This window comes from Nerophis ophidion, linkage group LG27 (genome assembly GCF_033978795.1).
Source record: "Nerophis ophidion isolate RoL-2023_Sa linkage group LG27, RoL_Noph_v1.0, whole genome shotgun sequence".
In the NCBI taxonomy this organism is placed as follows: domain Eukaryota; kingdom Metazoa; phylum Chordata; class Actinopteri; order Syngnathiformes; family Syngnathidae; genus Nerophis; species Nerophis ophidion.
In genome coordinates, this window is record NC_084637.1 from 12,044,194 (window position 1) to 12,068,203 (window position 24,010).

A 24,010-nucleotide genomic window follows, 5' to 3' on the forward strand; every position below is an offset into this window, starting at 1 on the left:
CAAATTACATTTTACCAAGTGTTGATGTTACTCGGGAACACTGACAAAGTGATCAAATAATGGACAGGTGACCATCCCAGGATGAAGATGACTTAAATTAAAAGACCCATCCATCCATCCATCCATCCATTTCCTACCGTTTGGATGTTTTTTTAAATATGTAGATTAACGTAAACATTTTAAAATCAAGCTGTATTCGTGGCAACATTCCCTTCAGACCTTTGTACAATCCGCCTCCTGTCTCCCGTCTGACCAACACTCTTAAGAGTCAAAGACAGCCGGGAAGCCAGTGACATGATACTGTACAGCAGAGTTCTTCAACAGGCGGTCCGCGAGCCCAAGAAAGTCCGCAGAAATACTGTAGGTGGTTGTGAAAGTTTTGGTTTATTATATTTTTTAATGCAGTGATTCTCAACCTTTTTTCAGTGATGTACCCCCTGTGAACATTTTTTTAATTCAAGTACCCCCTAATCGGAGCAAAGCATTTTTGGTTGAAAAAAAGAGATAAAGAAGTAAAATACAGCACTATGTCATCAGTTTCTGATTTATTAAATTGTATAACAGTGCAAAATATTGCTCATTTGTAGTTGTCTTTCTTGATCTATTTGTAAAAAACTTGTTGAAAAATAAACAAGTGATTCAATTATAAATAATTAATTTCTACACACAGAAGTAATCATCAACTTAAATGATAGAGATCCATCTGGATTCATGAACTTAATTCCAAACATTTCTTCACAAAAAAAGAAATCTTTAACATCAATATTTATGGAACACGTCCGCAAAAAAATCTAGCTGTCAACACTGAATATTGCATTGCTGCATTTCTTTTCACATTTTATGAAGTCATTTTTGTTGAAGGATTATTCAATAAATATATTTATAAAGGATTTTTGAATTGTTGCTATTTTTAGAAAAATTTAAAAAAATCTCTCGTACCCCTTCAATCCAATCCACTTTATTTATAAAGCACATTTAAACAACAATAACGTTTCCAAAGTGCTGCACAGCCATGTTAAAAACAATATTTAAAAAAAAAAACAATATTATGCTCCACCAATGACTGAATAAAAAACAAAAATAAATAAATATAAAACCAATGAAAACAATATAAAAACAAATATGATTAAAAACTATTTTAAATCAGTGTCAGAACTTGGTCTGCATTGCTTGCAGTAAGTCGGACACGTTTCCAGTGAGGGTTGGACTCCACCAAGGCTGTCCTTTGTCACCGATTCTGTTCATAACTTTTATGGACAGAATTTCTAGGCGCAGTCAAGGCATTGAGGGGTTCTGGTTTGGTGGCCGCGGGATTAGGTCTCTGCTTTTTGCAGATGATGTGGTCCTGATGGCTTCATCTGGCCGGGATCTTCAGCTCTCACTGGATCGGTTCGCTGCCGAGTGTGAAGCGACCGGAATGAGAATCAGCACCTCCAAATCCGAGTCCATGGTTCTCTCCCGGAAAAGGGTGGAGTGCCATCTCCGTGTTGGGGAGGAGCCCCTGCCCCAAGTGGAGGAGTTCAAGTACCTAGGAGTCTTGTTCACGAGTGGCGCAAGAGTGGATTGTGAGATCGACAGGCGGATCGGTGCGGCGTCTTCAGTAATGCGGACGTTGTATTGATCCGTTGTGGTGAAGAAGGAGCTGAGCCGGAAGGCAAAGCTCTCAATTTACCGGTCGATCTACGTTCCCATCCTCACCTATGGTCATGAGCTTTGGGTCATGACCGAAAGGATAAGATCACGGGTACAAGCGGCCGAAATGAGTTTCCTCCACCGTGTGGCGGGGATCTCCCTTAGAGATAGGGTGAGAAGCTCTGCCATCCGGGAGGAAGTCAAAGTAAAGCCGCTGCTCCTCCACATCGAGAGGAGCCAGATGAGGTGGTTCGGGCATCTGGTCAGGATGCCACCCGAACGCCTCCCTAGGGAGGTGTTTAGGGCACGTCCAACCGGTAGGAGGCCACGGGGAAGACCCAGGAAACGTTGGGAAGGCTATGTCTCCCGGCTGGCCTGGGAACGCCTCGGGATCCCCCGGGAAGAGCTAGACGAAGTGGCTGGAGAGAGGGAAGTCTGGGCTTCCCTGCTTGGGCTGCTGCCCCCGCGACCCGACCTCGGATAAGCGGAAGAAGATGGATGGATGGATGGAACTATTTTAAAGGCATACCTTCAAGTACCCTCAGGGGTACACGTACCCCCATTTGAGAACCACTATTTTAATCTACTAATTATTTTATGATTCATTTTTTTAATCCACCTGCATCTTTTCCAAAAACGTAAAAGTATTTAGATACAGATTAACATTGGTTTATAAATGGCAGCAACATGGCCACCCTACTCACTGTACCTTGAAGGATTAAAATAAAATAAAAATAATTTACTTTATTATTCTAATGTCCTGCAGTCTTGGGTTCAATCCCAGGGTCGGGATCTTTCTGTGTGGGGTTTGCATGTTCTCCCCGTGAATGCGTGGGTTCCCTCCGGATACTCCGGCTTCCTCCCACTTCCAAAGACATGCACCTGGGGATAGGTTGATTGGCAACACTAAATTGGCCCTAGTGTGTGAATGTTGTCTGTCTATCCGTGTTGGCCCTGCCATGAGGTGGCGACTTGTCCAGGGTGTACCCCGCTATCCGCCCGATTGTAGCTGAGATAGGCGCCAGCGCCCCCGCGACCCCAGAAGGGAATAAGCGGTAGAAAATGGATGGATGGATGGATATTAGCGTTTAAAATAGCTAACTATCAGCGTTCAAGTTGCAAGCCAGCGATTAGCGGCGCTATACTTTTTCTTTGAATATCTTAATATTGCACAATGACAAGATACACTTCGGATCAGTTTCATTTAAAACACAATTTGATACAAGATATATAGGTAGGGGGTCCCCACTCAATGTCTCCACCAATGTGAAAAAAATGTTGAAGACCCCCTACTTTACAGTATTGCTGTTCCAAAATAAAAATACCTAAGTTAAAGATTTAAAAATCAAATGTTTTCCCCCCAGCTGTATAATTTATGAGTGGACATCTGAAGTGAATTATATTTATATAGCGTTTTTTCTCTCGTGAGTCAAAGCGCTTTAAATAGTGAAACCCAATATCTAAGTTACATTCAAACCAGTGTGGGTGGCCCTGGGAGCAGGTGGGTAACGTGTCTTGCCCAAGGACACAACGGCAGTGACTAGGGAATTGAACCTGCAACCCTCACGTTTCTGGCACGGCCACTCTACCAACCGAGCTAAACCGCCCCAATCTGCAAATCTGCGCCTATCTCCAATATTTGAGGGGACGCCTCTCCTCCGTTCCCCCCGGTTCCCAAGCCTGTGTGTGCATCAGTGGTTCACGTTCATCAGAGTATGGCCGAGTATTGCTGTGGGTTGCAAGGTAACCAGTGGCTGCCATGGTAACCAAGCGGAAGCGTTTGCCTTGTACGGCCAAGTTGGAAGTGAGCAGACATGGCTCTGAAGGCAATACTTACTCGGGTACGCACCAAAGGAGAGTTGTGTGGATGAATTGAGGGATTTTTTTTTATCCACCACCTCCTTCGCTCTGGACTCCAGGCTGTCAAGATCCTCTGACAGGTCTCTTGAGTAAAGCAAGTCCAAGGCGTGTTGAGTTGTGACTCATTGAAATAGATACAATTGCACACCTGTATCCTGCAAAAACTTTCCTCCATACACACAAAAACACAATATAAAACAAATTTAGTATCAGCCCAACAGCTACTTGTTTAACAACCTGGCCCAGAGCGGGTAGCCTCCAGCTAAATACATTTTACTCAGGAGTACAGTCAGCCGAGTGGCCAATAGCATTTAATTAGAACCGAGACGTTTGAGATGAGAGAGACACCAGTCTGGCTGTGTAATACACATTAAGCTTGTTAAAAGAAGAATGCTCCAGAGGAAAAAGTAATTAGGAAGAAAGCAATTTCAGTCAGCCGGTGTTGGTGCGCAGCATCTCTGAATTCAGCCTCACACATTCTTACAAATCTGCCAGATCCTACTGTTTGCTCACGCACTCTCCCCACCCGCATGTGTGCCTTTCTAGATGATAGCCAAGCCCAGCGAGTCGCCGGTGGGCCGACAGCACCAGAGCCACCCTGAGGAAACAGAGGAGGAGCTGAGAGAGCACCAAGCTGTTGGTGCCTTACCGCTAGGGGTCACCATCAAGCAGGAGCCCCCTGACCCGCAAGAGCTGGAGGAGGAGGTGCTACAGCAGCACAGAGAGAGGCAGGCGGAACAGGAACTTCTCTTCAGACAGGTACGGGTGTGAATTGGGAAAAACAAGAACAAAGTCCGGAGAGAGAGGCAAAACTGCTTCTATTTCAAGTTGCCTAAACTACTGCTATGTTTTGAAAAAGACTGTAATGTATCGGGCAATCACTTACTGGAATAGACTTCCACAATATCTGCTATCAATCACCAGCGTAGTGGGCTTTAAGAATAGACTAAAAGGAGAAGTATTGCGTAAAGAGATTATTCTAGATTGTACCTAATGTCATGACTGTTTTTATTGACTATTGAGTATTTTATTGATTATGGGATAAGCAGCAGAAAATGGAAGGATGATACTTTTTCGTCACTTATTGTTTGTCCTTGGTACACTAATGTGTATATTTTAGGCCATTGGTTCTTTGTTTTATTTTTGCAAAAATGTATACAGTATATCTATTTTTATATTGCTATTTTTATCTTTGGTATGAAAATTATTATGTAACAACATTTATTAGTCTTTTTTGGTTCTTTGTTGTTGCTATTTTTGTATTATCCATCCATCCATCCATTTCCTACCGCTTATTCCTTTTCGGGGTCGCGGGGGGCGCTGGCGCCTATCTCAGCTACAATCGGGCGGAAGGCGGGGTACACCCTGGACAATATTATGACAATTTATTATTGGATCATGTTGTATTGCATTTTAATCGTTTGTTCTGTGGTTGTGTGATGTTTTTTGCCTGGACCCCAGGAAAAATAGTCTCCACTGCGGTGTAGAATAATGGGGATCATTAATAAACTAAACTAATAAACTAAACTGCAATGCACTTTATGCTGGCATTAGCCAAAAAGCTCTCTCCCGGTTGCAGTTGGTAAATGCTAAATTGGTTGTACTTGTATAGCGCTTTTCTACCCCTTTTTAAGGAGGCCAAAGCGCTCTGACAGTATTTCCACATTCGGCCATTCACACACTGACGGTGGGAGCTGCATTGCAAGGCGCTCACCAGGACCCATCAGGAGCAAGGGTGATGGGTCTTGCCTCAAGGACACAACGGACGTGACTAGGATGGTAGAAGGTGGGGATTGAACCAGTAACCAGATTACTGGCACAGCCACTCTACCAACTTCGCCACGCCGTCCAGTTAGTCCAGGACGCGGCAGCATGACTTTTAACAGGGGCCAGGCAACGCCGGCATATAACTCCAATCCTTGAGAGTTTGGACTGGCTGCCTGTTCATCTTGGAATTGATTTTAAAACCTTGCTGTTTGTTTTTAAAGCTTTGCATGGACTGGCCTCTCAGTATATCTCGGACCTCATCCAAACTTACAATCCTGCGCGCGCTCTGAGGTCCAAGAGCCAGCTTCAGCTCGTGGTGCCCAAGACCAGACTTAAAGGGGAACATTATCACAATTTCAAAAAGGTTAAAAACAATAAAAATCAGTTCCCAGTGGCCTGTTGTATTTTTTGAAGTTTTTTTCAAAATGTTACCGGTCCCCGAATATCCCTAAAAAAAAGCTATAACGTGCTTGATTTTCGCTATTTGCGATGCGGCTATCCATTTCCCTGTGACGTCATACAGTGCTGCCAATGTAAACAAACAACGGCGAATACCACAGCAAGATATAGCGACATTAGCTCGGATTCAGACTCGGATTTCAGCGATTTAAGCGATTTAACAGATTACGCATGTATTGAAACGGATGGTAGGAGTATGAAAGTATTGAAGAAGAAACTGAAGCTATTGAGCGAATAGCTATTGACGCTATTCTTAGCCATAGCATGGCCGAATAGCTGCGTTATCATCGCCGGTAAAATGTGCGGACCAAACGATCGGGACTTTCGCATCTCGTGACACTGGAGCAACTTAAATCCGTCGATTGGTAAGTGTTTTTTTTCGCAGGAAACGTAATATAGTTGCAAATGCATCTGCAGGTTATCCATACATCTCTGTGCCATGTCTGCTTTAGCACCACCGGTAAATAGCATGTTAGCATCGATTAGCGTAGCATGTTAGCATCGATTAGCTGGCAGTCAACATCAACAAAACTCACCTTTGTGATTTAGTTGACTTTATAGTTGCAAATGCATCTGCAGGTTATCCATACATCTCTGTGCCATGTCTGCTTTAGCACCGCCGGTAAATAGCATGTTAGCGTCGATTAGCGTAGCATGTTAGCATCGATTAGCTGGCAGTCACGCCGCAACCAAATATGTCTGATTAGCACATAAGTCAACATCAACAAAACTCACCTTTGTGATTTCGTTGAATTTATCGTTGCAAATGCATCTGCAGGTTATCCACACATCTCTGTGCCATGTCTGTCATCGCCGGTAAAATGTGGAGACACTTTGGCACATTCAATAAGGGTCTGGCGGCAGACACTTTCGCATCTTCGAGCCAGTGGTGCAACTTGAATCCCTCCCTGTTAGTGTTGTTACACCCTCCGACAACACACCGACGAGGCGTGATGTCTCCAAAGTTCCAAAAAATAGTCGAAAAAACGGAAAATAACAGAGCTGAGACCCGGTGTTTGTAATGTATTGAAAATTAAAATGGTGGCTTTATTACCTCGGAGACGTCACGTTCTGACGTCATCGCAAAAAGAGCGATGAACAGAAAGACGTTTAATTCGCCAAAATTCACCCATTTAGAGTTCGGAAATCGGTTGAAAAAATATATGGTCTTTTTTCTGCAACATCAAGGTATATATTGACGCTTACATAGGTCTGGTGATAATGTTCCCCTTTAAGACCAGGGGAGACAGGGCCTTCTCTGTGGTCGGCCCTAAGCTCTGGAACACTCTCCCCCTCCATATTCGAACTGCTCCCTCAGTGGAGTGTTTTAAGTCTCGTCTTGAAACCCACTCTGGCTTTTAACACTATGTGAGTTGTGTGGTCCTCTGTTGTCCTCTGTGTTTTTAAAATTTGATTTCTATTTACTGTTTTAATTGGTTTTACCCTTTAAAATAGTTTTTGATCATATTTCTTTTGTATTGGTTTTATCCATCATCCATCCATTTCCTACCGCTTATTACCTTTTCGGGGGCGCTGGTGCCTATCTCAGCTACAATCGGGCGGAAGGCGGAGTACACCCTGGACAAGTCGCCACCTCATCGCAGGGCCAACAGATGTAGACAGACAACATTCACACACTAGGGCCAATTTAGTGTTGCCAATCAACCTATCCCCAAGTGCATGTTTTTGGCGGTTGGTTTTATTTGTATTTATTTTTTTATTTTTTGTTTTTATTCAGTCATTGGTGGAGCTCAGGATAGTATTTGAATATTGTTTTTAATATTTGGAAACATTTTGTTGTTTAAATGTGCTATATAAATAAAGTGGACTGGATTGGATTGAAAACCGTGACAACTGTGATTAATTTTTTGTAGGGATGCACCGATTAATCGGTAAACGAATATATTCGGCCGAATATGGCAAAAAAAGCCACATTCGGCCTTCGGTGGAATGAGTTAAAAACAAGGCCGAATAGTGGCGTGTGACGCAATTTTTTGACGCAGTGACGCAATCAACCAACGTGCAGTGACGTGGTGACGTTGGGATATGTTGTGTACCTGTATAAGTGTATGAGGTTACAAGCACACACTTATTGAGATTTAGTGGGGCCTCTGTTTACATTATTAGCCTGTTGTGTAGGCTACCTGTATAAGTGTAAGAGGTTACAAGCACACACTTAATTGAGATTTACTTGAGCCTTCTGTTTACATTATTAGCATATCTACTGTGGCTAAGCAGACTTTTGCCAAAGGGACAATAATTAATTTGTTGTGGGTTTATCCACTTTAATGCACTTTTTTTTTTTTGGAATGCATGTTTTGTTTGAAGGCCTAATATAAATGAAAAACTTTGTGCTTTTTTTGAAAAGCAAAGGCTACTGGCATATTTAAAAGATGTCAATATTCAATAAAAAATTACTTTATTTGAAAATCATGTCAAAATATGTTTCTAGGCTATTTATGCAATATAGAAAAAATTGTGAAAAACTGCATTCATTGTTCGGTATTCGGCCTTCGGCCAAGCGTTTGAATTTTATTCGGCTTTGATTGATTGATTGAAACTTTTATTAGTAGATTGCACAGTACAGTACATATTCTGTACAATTGACCACTAAATGGTAACACCCGAATAAGTTTTTCAACTTGTTTAAGTCGGGGTCCACGTTAATCAATTCATGGTACAAATATATACTATCAACATAATACAGTCATCACACAAGTTAATCATCATAGTATGTACATTGAATTATTTACATTATTTACAATCCGGGGGGTGGGATGAGGAGCTTTGGTTGATATCAGAACTTCAGTCATCAACAATTGCATCAACAGAGAAATGTGGACATTGAAACAGTGTAGGTCTTATTTAGTAGGATATGTACAGCCAGCAGAGAACATAGAGAGTTCAGATAGCATAAGAACAAGTATATACATTAGAAGTACATTTGAGTTGTTTATAATCCGGGGAGATGGGATGTGAATGGAGGAGGGTATTAGTAAAGTGTTGAAGTTGCCTGGAGGTGTTGTTTTGGAGCGGTTTTGAAGGAATATAGAGATGCACTTACTTTTACACCTGTTGGGAGTGCATTCCACATTCATGTGGCATAGAAAGAGAATGAGTTAAGACCTTTGTTAGATCGAAATCTGGGTTTAACGTGGTTTGTGGAGCTCCCCCTGGTGTTGTGGTTATGGCGGTCAGGAAGTAGTTGGACATGTACTTCGGTATCAAGGAGGTGTAGCGGATTTTATAGACAAGGCTCAGTGCAAGTTGTTTTACTCTGTCCTCCACCCTGAGCCAGCCCACTTTGGAGAAGTGGGTTGGCTTGAGGTGTGATCTGGGGTGGAGGTCTAAAAGTAACCGGCTTCGGCCACAAATTTTCATTTCGGTGCATCCCCTAATTTTTTGCATGCGTGTTCATTTGTGCATGTGAGCAGCAGGCCCTGTTGTTGGAACAGCAACGTATTCACCAGCTGAGAAACTACCAGGCTTCCATGGAAGCGGCCGGCCTATCTATCTCCTTCCCAGGACACCGCCCTCTTTCCCGGGCGCAGTCGTCTCCAGCTACAGCCTCCTCATTTTCCATCAGTGTCCCATCCACTGATCCGCCCGTCAAGCCACGCTTCACCACCGGTCAGAACCACTTCCACAGTATTTGCTTTGTCGAAATCAAAACCAACAAAGGATCGTGTCTGTGTGTGTTTCCCCCAGGTCTGGTGTATGATTCTCTCATGCAGAAGCATCAGTGCATGTGTGGCAACACCAATAGTCACCCAGAGCATGCGGGGCGGATCCAGAGCATTTGGTCCCGTTTGCAGGAGACTGGACTGAGGGCGCAGTGCGAGGTATTAGTGCAACATTTCTTTGTTGTAAAAGCACGTCATTAAATTTATGTCCGTGTGCAGTGCATCCGCGGGAGGAAGGCCACTCTTGAGGAACTGCAGACCGTTCACTCTGAAGCCCACGTCTCGTTGTATGGAACCAACCCTCTCCGGCAGAAACTTGATTGTAAGTACAGTACGACACGGGAGACTCTGCTCATTAACACACTGCATACACACTGGAAGCCTCATGTAACTAGAGATGCATAGCTTTCCTACTAAAAATAGATGTAAGTAAAAATCCAGAAGACGGTGTACGCGAGTAAAAATTCTAATTTATTAAACGGTCCGCACGCACAAATCCAAGCGCATTTCTTTGTTACATTGGAATCGACTTGAAATCAGCAACAGATGTGTGCGTGGTTTGACACGCACAGACCACGCCCCTTTATAAATGCGCAAATCGTGGGATAGGCTCCAGCACCCCCCGTAGAAAAATGGATGAATGGATGGGATATTGAAAGAAGCAATGTGCACGGTCTGACCAATCACAAGTCATTAGGAGGTGCTTCTTCCTTGTGTTTGGAGTAAGGTTGTCTCGATAACAATATTCTGGTACTGGTACCAAAATGTATTTCGATACTTTAAAAAAAAAGAGATCCCCAAAAAAATAAATTTTTTGGCTTAATTTCTAACAAAATATTTTACGATACATTAAACATATGGTTCTAAATGTACTCAAAAACCTATTTCCGAAGATTAAAGTACACAATAAAAGGCATTAAACAAATTAGACTTTTCTTGTTGCACTCAAAAAAACGACTTACAGTTTTAAATATTACATATTACCTAGGATTAGTTTGGAATAGAATAAAAAGTTTTCCTGACTTTGTAATAAATGCTGGCGAAGCAGGTAGAGTGGCTGCGCCAGTAATCTGAAGGTTACTGGTTCAATCCCCACCTTCTACCATCCTAGTTTTGATTGATTGATTGATACTTTTATTAGTAGATTTCACAGTTCAGTACATATTCCGTGCAATTGATCACTAAATGGTAACACCCGAATACGTTTTTCAACTTGTTTAAGTCGGGGTCCACGTTAATCAATTCATGGTAGTCACGTCCGTTGTGTCCTTGGGCAAGACACTTCACCCTTGCTCCTGATGGGTCCTGGTGAGCGCCTTGCATGGCAGCTCCCACCGTCAGTATGTGAATGTGTGTGTGAATGGGTGAATGTGGAAATAGTGTCAAAGCGCTTTGAGTACCTTGAAGGTAGAAAAGCGCTATACAAGTACAACCCATTTACCATTTACCATATATATATATATATATATATATATGTTAGGTCTGGAAAAAACACAGAGGCTATTTCATCCTGACAAGCCTGTTTCGCAGGTTTCCCTGCTTGTTAGGGGATTTTATTGTTTTATATATATTATTATTATATGTATATATACATATATAGTTTACATATAGTCCGCTTTCAGCCCCTACCCAATGCAAACGTCTGGACACCCCTGATTTACAGTATACCATATATCAGTGGTTCTCAAATGGGGGTACGCGTACCCCTGGGGGTACTTGAAGGTATGCCAAGGGGTACGTGAGATTTTTTTTAAATATTCTAAAAATAACAACATTTCAAAAATCTTTTATAAATATATTTATTGAATAATACTTCAACAAAATATGAATGTAAGTTCATAAACTGTGAAAAGAAATGCAACAATGCAATATTCAGTGTTGACAGCTAGACTTTTTGTGGACATGTTCCATAAATATTGATGTTAAAGATTTCTTTTTTTGGGAAGAAATGTTTAGAATTAAGTTCATGAATCCAGATGGATCTCTATTTCAATCCCCAAAGAGGGCACTTTAAGTTGATGATTACTTCTATGTGTGAACATCTTTATTTATAATTGAATCACTTGTTTATTTTTCTACAAGTTTTTAGTTATTTTTATATCTTTTTTTCCAAATAGTTCAAGAAAGACCACTACAAATGAGCAATATTTTGCACTGTTATACAATTGAATAAATCAGAAACTGATGACATAGTGCTGTATTTTACTTCTTTATCTCCTTTTTTCAACCAAAAATGATCAGATTAGGGGGTACTTGAATTAAAAAAAAATTCACAGGGGGTACATCACTGAAAAAAGGTTGAGAACCACTGCCATATACCATCAATATCGCGTAACCATATTTTGCTCTTAAACAGCAACCGTTGCTCGACATTGTCTCATGTTTTTAACCCGTATTTAAAAGCAGAATAACAACTTATTGACTTTAAGGTGTTGGTTTTATTTTCGTAGAAGGGTAGATGCGTGTGTGCGTATCAAAAAACGCATGTGTGATAAAGAAAAACAGGTATGATGTTTCCTGGGTTCCCTGTTCAAAGTGCACTCATTTTATAGATAATTGTTCATTTAATATTTTACTGTCTGAGTCGTTATAATGCACGCGAAAGTGTTTTTATGTGGACATGAATTTTTGGAAAGTCAGCTTGTGTGGATAAGGGGTTTTTTCAACACCAGAGTGACAGAAATGTTTGTGTGGACATGGCCGAAAAGCACTTGGGGCGAATCCATCTTTCTTGTGACAAAAAACTCCCACAAAACATATGAATCCATAAAAATTCCACGCGCATGAGGGCCAATTATGCAAACTAGAGTTACTAGGGTACGCAATGACTTGACCTGACCTTGTTTTTCCCCACTCCCCCAGGTTCAATCACTCCCATGTTTGTGCGGCTACCATGTGGCGGTGTGGGGGTAGGTGCTGCAATGTGTGAGCACAATGTGAATCGTAAAACATGCCTAAAAATGAACTTTTAACTGTGTGTTGTGTGTTTGTGGGGGAATGTTAGGTGGACAGTGACACGATCTGGAATGAAGTCCACTCCTCCAGCGCAGCTCGCCTCGCTGTCGGCTCTGTCGTGGAGCTCGTCTTCAAAGTGGCCACCGGGGAACTGAAGGTAACGCGAGCATTGCCACATGTGTGCATGAGCATCGTAACAATATTATTATTTTCTCTGTGCACACACAAGTATGACCATGCATGGGTCATGCAAGATTTAATCTTCACTATGAAGCGCTTTTGACCAAATGTTCAATCACCATTCAGTAAGAACATTTTAAATTGATGACTTGTTGTCCATCTTGTTTTGTCTTTCTAGAATGGTTTCGCTGTGGTGCGACCTCCTGGACACCATGCAGAGGAAAGCACTCCAATGTAAGGACACCCCCATCACCACACTCAGTGGCCTGATTTACTAAAGGTTTGCGTGTACTAAAACGTGTGCAAACTTCATAGCACACGCAAAGCTGATCTACTAAATGTGCGCAAAGTGCAATGCATCTGTTAAAGGCCTACTGAAATTATATTTTCTTATTTAAACGGGGATAGCACGTCCATTCTATGTGTCATACTTGATCATTTCGCGATATTGACATATTTTTGCTGAAAGGATTTAGTAGAGAACATCAACGATAAAGTTCGCAACTTTTGGTTGCTTATAAAAAAGCCTTGCCTGTACCGGAAGTAGCAGACGATGTGGGCGTGACGTCACGGGTTGTAGGCCTCCTCACATCCTCACATTGTTTATAATCATAGCCTCCAGCAGCAAGAGCTATTCGGACTGAGAAAGCGACAATTTCCCCATTAAATTGAGCGAGGATGAAAGATTTGTGGATAAGGAAAGTTAGAGTGAAGCACAAAAAAAAAAAAAGAAAAGGCGGCGGCAGTGGGACCGTTTCAGATGTAATTAGACACATTTACTAGGATAATTCTGGAAGATCCCTTATCTGCTTATGTTTTAATAGTGTTTTAGTGAGATTGTAAAGTCATACCTCAAAGTCGGATGGCTGCGGTGAACGCCAGCGTCTCTCAGAGAAGCCAAGATCACAGCTGCCTTTTTGAGCTGCAGGAGGAAGTCCCATAATCCACTGAAGTCTCCGGTAAGAGCCGACTTAATATCACAATTTTCCCATCCAAAAACTTGCTGGTTGACGTAGAGAAACATGTTCGCTTGACCGCTCTGTGTTAAAGTTTCACAACAAACAAAGAAATACCGGCTGTGTCTCGGTTGCTAAAGGCAGCTGCAATCCACCGCTTTCCACCAACAGCATTCTTCTTTATAGTCTCCATTATTAATTGAACAAATTGCAAAAGATTCAGCAACACAGATGTCCAAATTATTGCGTAATTATGCGATGAAAAGAGACGACTTTTAGCCGTGAGTGGTGCTGGGCCAATATGTCCCCTCCAACCAATAACGTCACAAACACGCGTCATCATTCCGCGACGTTTTCAACAAGAAACTCTGCGGGAAATTTAAAATTGTAATTTAGTAAACTAAAAAGGCCGTATTGGCATGTGTTGCAATGTTAATATTTCATCATTGATATATAAACTATCAGACTGCGTGGTCGGTAGTAGTGGGTTTCAGTAGGCCTTTAAGTGAGCAGTATAAGGTGTGCAATCTATTTTGCGTCTGTTTTCATTAATATGCAAAATATATGCTGATCATCAAAACAGCCACAATACTGAAAGAGGAAAATGCAAATATATTATACAGCCCAGGCAATGTGATTTATCAAGACTCATCACCGTTTTGAAGGCATTATTTTGTGTTTTGCTTAGCACATTTGGAAAGGACGCGCAAACTTGACACAATTCCACACACGGCTGTGAGAGTAGTGTTCCCGCTGCAAAGACATTACAGACAAGAATCCTCCGTCCTATGTGTACCTTTTTATTATATTTTGACGGTCATAAATAAAAAATATTAGACCCATCGTCTAATCAACAACATCCTTTTATAATTTTATAGCTGCTGGATGATTTAAAGGGGAACTGCACTTTTTTTGGAATGTTGTAGGGTTGTGAACGATAAACAGATGCGACCGAGTATTCGTTTCAATAAGTGATTGATTAGGCTGCATCGGTAGCAGACTCCTCAAATGATGCGAATAATCCATGAATTCCTAGCTGAATCGGTTATAGAGTCATGGATCGGTTATCGCGAGACTTTGCATGGATTTGTTAGATTACAATATGCGCCAGCGTATCTAAAACAACACCAGAGCTGAAGCTACTCGCCAAACACGGTAGCTGCCTAGCACAAGTGATAAACAAGGGACACCACGGAAAACGAAAGAGGAGGAGAACGAAAGCGTCAGTCTGACCGAAGGTGATAATAGACCGAAAAAGATTTTCAACGCATCGGGGAGACAGAAATCCAAAGTGTGCAAAGTTTTTGGGTTTTATAAAAAGGAAGGGAAGTTCGACAGAAGCCGCGCTATTTGTAAATTGTGTCGAGCATCGTTGACGTACACTGGCAGCACTACAAATCTCGACCAGCATGCAAAGAGGAAATACGGCCAAGAGTACGGGGAGTTAAAACCCCGTGCCACATTTTGAGATGTGTTATAGGTGTGGAACTTGTTTACATTGTAATGTTGCACCTTTGTTACCTACCTCTAGTGTTCAAAACACTATATGCTCAGATTGAAATATTGAATCTTTGTTACCTACCTCTAGTGTTCAAAACACTATATGCTCAGATTGAAATATTGAATCTTTGTTACCTACCTCTAGTGTTCAAAACTATGCTCAGGCTGAAATATTGCACTTTATTGTTACTTTAGTGCTACTTTTACCCCTGGAGTTCCCATCCTACAATTCAGCCAGACTTTTTTGGTCCATGTCTAAAAATAAATACATTGACATGTGATTTTGTTGTTCTGTTTTGTTTTGCCAGTGCCATAAAGCCACAATGCTTGGGGATTTGGAGTCTTGAATATTTACCATCAAATCGAATCGTAATCTTGAATATTTACCGTCAAATCAAATCGTATCGTTCAGAATCTAATCGAATCGAATCGGTCTCTAATCAAAGGATATCGTTTTTGAATCGAATCGTAACCTGTGTATCTAGATGCATATCAAATCGTTTATCAGAGAGAGATGTGCAACCCTAGAATGTTGCCTATCATTCACAATCCTCATGTGAGACAAGAACACATATGCTTTTCTTTTTTTTAATGCATTCTAAAGAGTAAATAAATGCGGTCAAAATTCTGCCTCCCATGGAGCTCTGTTCTGCCTATAAATTGCTCTAAAAACATCCAAACACATACATCAAGGTTTTATATACATGTTGTAAGTATATATGTAAGAAAGTAACGTACACAATCGTAATAACATGTAGTAATTACGTACTTTGAATATTTTAAGCATTCGGCAACTCATTAATTTCAAAAAAACGCATCCAAGTGTTCGCTTCCTGCCACAACAACACTGAATATTACTCACTGCAGACTTCATGAGAGCCAACAAACATAATAAAACATCACTTACCGTACAAGGTTGGCTGTCATTAGGATGCCGACTGCTAGGATTTTCATATCTTGCAGGTTAGATGAAGAATGACTCATAATCCCCGCAAAGAAAAAAGGTGGGTGGAACCAAGTGCAGCAGACCAAGCGTCTTTTTGTGTCTTTCTCGCCATTTCTGAGTCTAAATTGGAAGCCAAAGTTGACCAACTTGATATATTATGTCTTTATCTTTCTACTATCCAGATGAGAGGCATTATTTATGATCTACAACACACTCGGAGGCGTAAAAGCAGCTCCCCAGGCGCTGATTGCAATTCATCCAGCACAAGCGGTCTGCTTTAGCATTTATAATGACAATATCACTAATACTTGGTTAGTATTCAAGTCACGAAATGTAAATGGAGTATTTTTGACGCTTTTTGGATGTTTTTTTGGAGAGATTTATGAGCAGAACAGAGGACCCCCCATTGACTCTATTAGAAGTAGACTTTTTTTACGTTTATTTGCGAGTTACAATGCATTAAAAAAAAATCACTTCTGTCGTCGCTCTATTTAGCTGCCTTGCTGGCCCCCTCAAGAATCCCATTATTACAAGGTAGAATGCAAAAAAAATGAGAGACAAGGGCTAAAATATGTCAATTTATGCATTCTGGTGTCATTTATTATTTTTGAGGGACGTTTTTTTTTTTTGCAATATTTGGAGGGTAAAAAAAATATATATATTACACACATCGTCTACTACTTTTAGAATTGTATTTTATGACGAAAAACATATTTTTTTATGATATTTATTTTTTTCGGAATAGTGCAAAGTAGTGCATAGAAAAACGCTACAGGTAAGAGCATATTAACATGGATGTGTAGTAATTGAAAGTTTCTGTTGTGGTGATGCCTCGTATTGGGGACGGCCTGGCGCAGTGGGAGAGTGGCCGTGCGCAACCCCAGGGTCCCTGGTTCAATCCCCACCTACTACCGACCTAGCCACGTCCGTTGTGTCCTTGAGCAAGACACTTCACCCTTGCTCCTGATGGGTGCTGGTTAGCGCCTTGCATGGCAGCTCCCTCCATCAGTGTGGGAATGTGTGTGTGAATGGGTAAATGTGGAAGTAGTGTCAAAGCGCTTTGAGTACCTTAAAGGTAGAAAAGCGCTATACAAGTACAACCCTTTTAGCAAAATGTTCATTTAAATAAGGCGTTTGCACACGCGGTCTTAGTAGATCGCACGCATCACGCCCAATAATAGTACACGCTTTTTTTCAGCTTGCACACGCTGTTTATTGCAATGTATTTATTTATGTAGTGAAGTGAAGTGAATTATATTTATATAGCGCTTTTTCTCTAGTGACTCAAAGCGCTTTACATAGTGAAACCCAATATCTAAGTTACATTCAAACCAGTGTGGGTGGCACTGGAAGCAGGTGGGTAAAGTGTCTTGCCCAAGGACACAACGGCAGTGACTAGGATGGCGGAAGTGGGAATTGAACCTGCAACCCTCATGTTAGTGGCACGGCCACTCTACCAACCGAGCTAAACCACCCATACAGTACATACATGTATATATGTATGTACTGTATGCGTACAGTAGCTTTCAGCCGTTCTGCCCCTCATCTTTGGAACTCATTACCACCAGACCTTCGTACCTTAGACTCAATATCCCTTTTCAAATCAAGACTCTTAACACACCTATTCCTGACTGCTCATTCATTGTAAATCTTATCAATCTTTGTTGTTGTTGTTGTTGTTTTTACCAATTGATTTTATTGTTTTGATTTAGTCCTTGAGTGCCCAAAAAAGCGCCTTTATGAATAAAATGTATTATTATTTGGATTATTATTATTATTACAGTATATATATGTTGATATATGTATATATGTTCATATACATATATTTTTACAGTGTATAAATCAAATCAAATCAACTTTATTTATAAAGCACATTTAAAATTTAACACAGGGGTAGCCAAAGTGCTGTACAATGGACAGGTTAAAAGATAATACGAAGACCGAGCAAACAACAAAACACAAACAGAACATGATAAAAAATAAATAAATAAAACATAAAAACAGGTTCTAAATTGTCCCTAGTGTGTGAATGTGAGTGTGAATGTTGTCTGTCTATCTGTGTTGGCCCTGCGATGAGGTGGCGACTTGTCCAGGGTGTACCCCGCCTTCCGCCCGATTGTAGCTGAGATAGGCGCCAGCGCCCCCCGCGACCCCGAAAGGGAATAAGCGGTAGAAAATGGATGGATGGATAAAAACAGGTTCACAGCAGCTGTATAATGGGGCGCCATTGCAGGATGGATATCACTTAGTGTTAAAAGCCAAGGAATAAAAGTATGTTTTTAAGAGAGATTTAAAAACAGGAAGAGAGGAGGCTTGTCTAACACTCAGAGGTAGGTCGTTCCAGAGCTTGGGAGCAGCAGCAGCGAAAGCTCTGTCACCTCTAAGCTTCAGCCTTGTGTCAGGGACCGTCAGTAGCAGCTGATCGGCTGAACCTAGGGATCGAGTGGGGCAGTAAGGCTGAAGGAGGTCGGAGAGATATGTTGGCGGGAGGTTGTTTAGACATTTAAAATTAAATAGGAGTTTAAAATTGATTCGATAACGCACAGGACGCTAATATAGGGGTGATGTGCTCACGTCTGCGGGTCTGTTAGCAGACGAGCAGTTCTGCACGAGCTGCAGGCGGGCGACGGAGGCCTGGCTAATGCCGACATACAGGGCATTATATATATGTGAATATATTTATATGAATAAATGTTTAAATTCATTCACGCACATCTCTTTCCTCAACTATCATGATGGAGCAAATGAAGTGCCACAGATCCACTTTTAACCACTAATATCACAGTCAAAATGAAAGCTTGTTCCCATAGGCACCAAAAACTGTTAATAATGTTTAGACAAAAGTGTATATTATATATACTATTATATATATAGTATTTATATAGGTGTGTGTGTGTGTGTGTGTATGGTGGACATATGTGTATTTTGGGTATATGCATTTGTGTATGTATGTGATTATGTGTATGTATGTATGTGTATATATATATATATATCCATCCATCCATCCATTTTCTACCGCTTATTCCCTTTTGGGGTCGCGGGGGCGCTGGCGCCTATCTCAGCTACAATCGGGCGGAAGGCGGGGTACACCCTGGACAAGTCGCCAACTTATCGCAGGGCCAACACAGATAGACAGACAACATTCACACTCATATTCACACACTGGGCCAATTTAGTGTTGCCAATCAACTTATATATATATATATATATATATATATATATACATATATATATATATATATATATATATATATATTGTATGTGTGTGTGTGTGTATATATGTGCGTATATGTGTGTGTACATATGTATATATGTCAGCATGTGTGAATTTAAATGTATTATATATAGATAATATATAGCATCTACGCAGCAACCACTGAACTGAATTATATTATATATATTATTGTATTATATATTTTAAATATAAATTGTATATGTATAGGGGTGGGACCTAATAAGTTTACTTCTTCCCACTCCCTTTAGTCACATGTAATGTTTTCAATGTAGGTGTAAAAATAATGTATTTATATATTTCTTTTGTATTTTATGTCATTCTCTTGTTTTGTTTGCATGGCTCAAAATAAACCATTCATTCATTCATTCAAAGTGCATACTGAACATAATAGTGGACATAGGTGACAAACTTGTGTATAGATAGAAATACATAGGACGGGGCACCAGGTTGTCTCAGGAGGAAATAGGCAATCTGGCTTTCAGTGGCATCCAGTATTTTAAAGAACTAACAACCAAAACAGTAATTTGTTGTAACAAAATAAAAGCATAAAACAGAAAATATTGACAGACACGGAATAAACCAATGGAAAGTCTAAACTGTCATGTCGAATGTGACTGTACCTTTAGCGTTTAAACACTTAAATACAGTTTTTTAAACTTATAACTCCAGTTTATGGCCTAATTAAGTTTTATAAAGCCAACATTATATTATGATATTGTTAGCAGTAGAATGTTTGAGCTAGATTTGTATTTTAATATGATTTGTAGCTGTTAGAAAACATATACTGTTTTTTTTTAATGTACGGTACTGTGTGCTGTTGTTTATTTGTCTGTTAGTGTGATGTAGTAAAAAAGGGAATATTTCATGGATTGATTGGTAATAGTGATTAATCATGATTCATGAGATTTTAATCATTGGACAACCCTGTGTTTTTATTAATAAAAATGGATCTGACCGTTGTTTTAGGGGTTTTTGCTACTTCAACTCTGTAGCCATCGCTGCCAAACTGCTGCAGCAGAGACTCAACATTACCAGGATCCTCATCGTTGACTGGGTAATCAGAAGAACTTTTATTGCAAACTTGTACTTTGTCTCACGTTGTGAGATAACTTCTACTTGCCACTTCTTACAGTCTGAATTGGTCCTCTTTGTTTAAAAAAAATGTTCATTCTTTGTCATTTAGGATGTTCACCATGGGAACGGCACCCAACAGGCTTTCTACGATGACCCCAACGTTCTTTACCTGTCCATTCATCGCTATGACGACGGCAATTTCTTCCCTGGAAGTGGGGCGCCTGAGGAGGTAAGTTGTGTTCGTTTTGTTCAAAGAACAATGCACTGGTGTGATAATCAAAATGAAAGCTGTTTTTTAATTATATATATGTGTCCTGCCTTCAGGTGGGAAGCGGCCTTGGAGTCGGGTTCAACGTCAATGTCGCCTTCACTGGAGGCCTGGACCCGCCCATGGGAGATGCCGAGTACCTGGCTGCCTTCAGGTATTAAATGGATCCTGGAAGACAAATACATGGTCTTTGGAAAATAATGGCATCTATTTTTTTTTTTTATATTATCCTATTTTCCTCCACTCCTTTTCTTAGATCAGTGGTGATGCCGATTGCCAATGAGTTTGCCCCGGATATTGTGCTTGTGTCCTCTGGCTTCGATGCCGTGGAAGGACACCCTCCACCACTGGGAGGTTACACTCTGACGTCCAAATGTACGTACAATACTAGGTAGCGTGCTCTGTACTGGTCAGCTCAGGTAGTTAATTGTTGTTTACCCTCAAGGTTTGGGATTTCTGACCCGCCAACTGATGAGCCTTGCTGGAGGCCGGTTAGTCCTGGCACTAGAGGGGGGTCATGACCTCACTGCCATCTGCGACGCTTCCGAGGCTTGTGTGGCTGCGCTGCTTGGACAGGAGGTGAGCATCTGAATGCTAATTGTAAAGTAATTACTAAGGGTGTAGGAAAAAATGGATTTGAATACATTGTGCGATTCAGAATCGATTTTCTTTTTTTTTTTTAAATAGATTTTAATTTTTTCTTTAATCAATCCATCAAATCACTACACAGCAATACCATAACAATGCAATCCAATTCCAAAACCAAACCTGACCAAGCAACACTCAGAAATGCAATAAACAGAGCAATTGAGGAGACACAAACATGACACAGAACAAACCAAAAGTAGTTAAACTAAAATTAATATTATCAACAGCAGCATCAAAATTAGTTACAAATTCAGCATAGCAGTGATTAAAAATCCCTCATTGACAGTATCATTAGACATTTATAAAAATTAAAAAAAAAAAAGAACAATAGTGGCATCTCATAAGCTTGACAACACACTGTGTCCAATATTTTTACAAAGATAAAATAAGTCATATTTTTGGTTCGTTTAATAGTTAAAACAAATTTACATTATTGCAATCAGTTGATAAAACATAGTCCTTTACAATTATAAAAGCTTTTTTTTTTTATCTACTACTCTGCTAGCATCAATCAATCAATCAATCAATGTTTATTTATATAGCCGTAAATCACAAATGTCTCAAAAAACTGTACAAACCACTACGACTACGACATCCTCGGAAGAACCCACATAAGGGCAAGGAAAACTCACACCCATTGGGACGCCAGTGACAATGATAACTATGAGAACCTTGGAGAGGACCACCCACCCCTTTTAGTGGACCGAAAGCAATGGATGTCGAGCGGGTCTAACATGATACTGTGAAAGTTCAATACATAGTGGCTCCAACACAGCCGCGAGAGTTCAGTTGAAAGCGGATCCAAGACAGCAGCGAGAGTCCCGTCCACAGGAAACCATCCCAAGCGGAGGCGGATCAGCAGCGTAGAGATGTCCCCAACCGATACACAGGCGAGCGGTCCATCCTGGGTCCCGACTCTGGACAGCCAGTACTTCATCCATGGTCATCGGACCGGACCTCCACAAGGGAGGGGGGGGACATAGGAGAAAAAGAAAAGAAGCGGCAGATCAACTGGTCTAAAAAGGAGGTCTATTTAAAGGCTAGAGTATACAAATGAGTTTTAAGATGAGACTTAAATGCTTCTACTGAGGTAGCATCTCGAACTGTTACCGGGAGGGCATTCCAGAGTACTGGAGCCCGAACGGAAAACGCTCTATAGCCCGCAGACTTTTTTTGGGCTTTGGGAATCACTAATAAGCCGGAGTCCTTTGAACGCAGATTTCTTGCCGGGACATATTGTACAATACAATCGGCAAGATAGGCTGGAGCTAGACCGTGTAGTATTTTATACGTAAGTAGTAAAACCTTAAAGTCACATCTTAAGTGCACAGGAAGCCAGTGCAGGTGAGCCAGTACAGGCGTAATGTGATCAAGCTTTCTTGTTCTTGTCAAAAGTCTAGCAGCCGCATTTTGTACCAACTGTAATCGTTTAATGCTAGACATGGGGAGACCCGGAAATAATACGTTACAGTAATCGAGGCGTGACGTAACAAACGCATGGATAATGATCTCAGCGTCGTTAGTGGACAAAATGGAGCAAATTTTAGCGATATTACGGAGATGAAAGAAGGCCGTTTTAGTAACGCTTTTAATGTGTGCCTCAAAGGAGAGAGTTGGGTCAGCAGACTGGGGTAGATCCTGCTGAAATCCTATCTGTTGAATGAATACAGAATTGTTTAGAATCGGAAAAATATCGTTTTCGAATCGAGAATCGCGTTGAATCGAAAAAATCGATATATTATCGAATCATGACCCCAAGAATCGATATTGAATCGAATCGTGGGACACCCAAAGATTCGCAGCCCTAGTAATTACTCAAAAATTAATTTGACGTTTTCTATTTTTAAAAAAAAATCTCATTGCTATTTTAACAACACAAGCCGAAGGGGAAACCTGCGCAAAGGCATCATTACTTCATCCTGCAGTAAAATGTAGACGCACTAGAAAAAAACAAGGAGAAGGCATTTTTGTGTAAATGTTCAGATTTTATAGGATTTTTATTTTGAGTAAACATACTGCATGTATACTGTACATTTCTGGCTCCTGTTAACCATAAAAACGTTTTGTAACAACCAGAAAGAAGGCGTTTGCAACCTTTTATTTCTTGCTGAAGCAATTTATTTTTGGTCAATTCACATTCACAACACATTAACTAAGCATAAATGTATTATGTCCATCCATCCATTTCCTACCGCATGTCCCTTTCTGGGTTGCGGGGGGTCGCTGGAGCCTATGTCAGCTGCATTCGGGCGGAAGGCGGTGTACACCCTGGACAAGTCGCCACCTCATCACAAGGCCAACACAGATTGACAGACAGACAACATTCACACACTCGGGCAGGGGTGTCCAAAGTGCGGCCCGGGGGCCATTTGCGGCCCGCAGCTAATCGTTTACAGTTTATCACACATTCCGCAAAAAGTGCAAAATTGATGGTATTGCAAAAATAAATAAAAAACATTTAAAAAAAGTGGAATGAGGTGAAATCTAATGAGAAAAAGTGGCTACGTTGACACAAAGCTGGCATGCAGGCAGTATTTTTTCCCTTTTGTCTTTATTTTCTTTTTTTTCCATTGCTCAAAAAAAAAGGACAAAAAAAATCTGTCATGAATTATTACTTAACAATTATCACTTTATAATGTTTTATGTGGAAAAAATATTGCATATGTTGTGTGGTTGCCATAAAAAAACATCAACGTTTTGACAAAAGAGCAGAAAACAAACAAAATAATAGTTCCAACTTAAAATCGACAGATATATCGGAAGTTGATCTTGAAATGTAAGTGTTAAAAGTAAAAAAAAAAACCTAATAAAAATGCATCGCTTTATGAGTGGGGAACCTTTCGGATC

At 40.7% G+C, this 24,010-nt stretch overlaps 1 protein-coding gene across 4 annotated transcripts in view; it reads left to right on the forward strand.

The window, feature by feature from the left end:
• The window catches only part of LOC133544022 (histone deacetylase 4-like), a 146,702-nt gene that overhangs the window by 112,227 nt on the left and 10,465 nt on the right, over positions 1-24,010 (forward strand). For all 4 annotated transcript variants that reach the window (XM_061889010.1, XM_061889011.1, XM_061889008.1 and 1 more), the window contains 12 exons: positions 4,039-4,251; positions 9,153-9,348; positions 9,427-9,560; positions 9,621-9,723; positions 12,264-12,310; positions 12,406-12,513; positions 12,715-12,770; positions 20,140-20,227; positions 20,357-20,476; positions 20,572-20,669; positions 20,772-20,890; positions 20,961-21,094. In XM_061889010.1, coding sequence (XP_061744994.1) covers positions 4,039-4,251; positions 9,153-9,348; positions 9,427-9,560; positions 9,621-9,723; positions 12,264-12,310; positions 12,406-12,513; positions 12,715-12,770; positions 20,140-20,227; positions 20,357-20,476; positions 20,572-20,669; positions 20,772-20,890; positions 20,961-21,094 — 1,416 coding nt within the window. The remainder of the gene's footprint in view (positions 1-4,038; positions 4,252-9,152; positions 9,349-9,426; positions 9,561-9,620; positions 9,724-12,263; positions 12,311-12,405; positions 12,514-12,714; positions 12,771-20,139; positions 20,228-20,356; positions 20,477-20,571; positions 20,670-20,771; positions 20,891-20,960; positions 21,095-24,010) is intronic.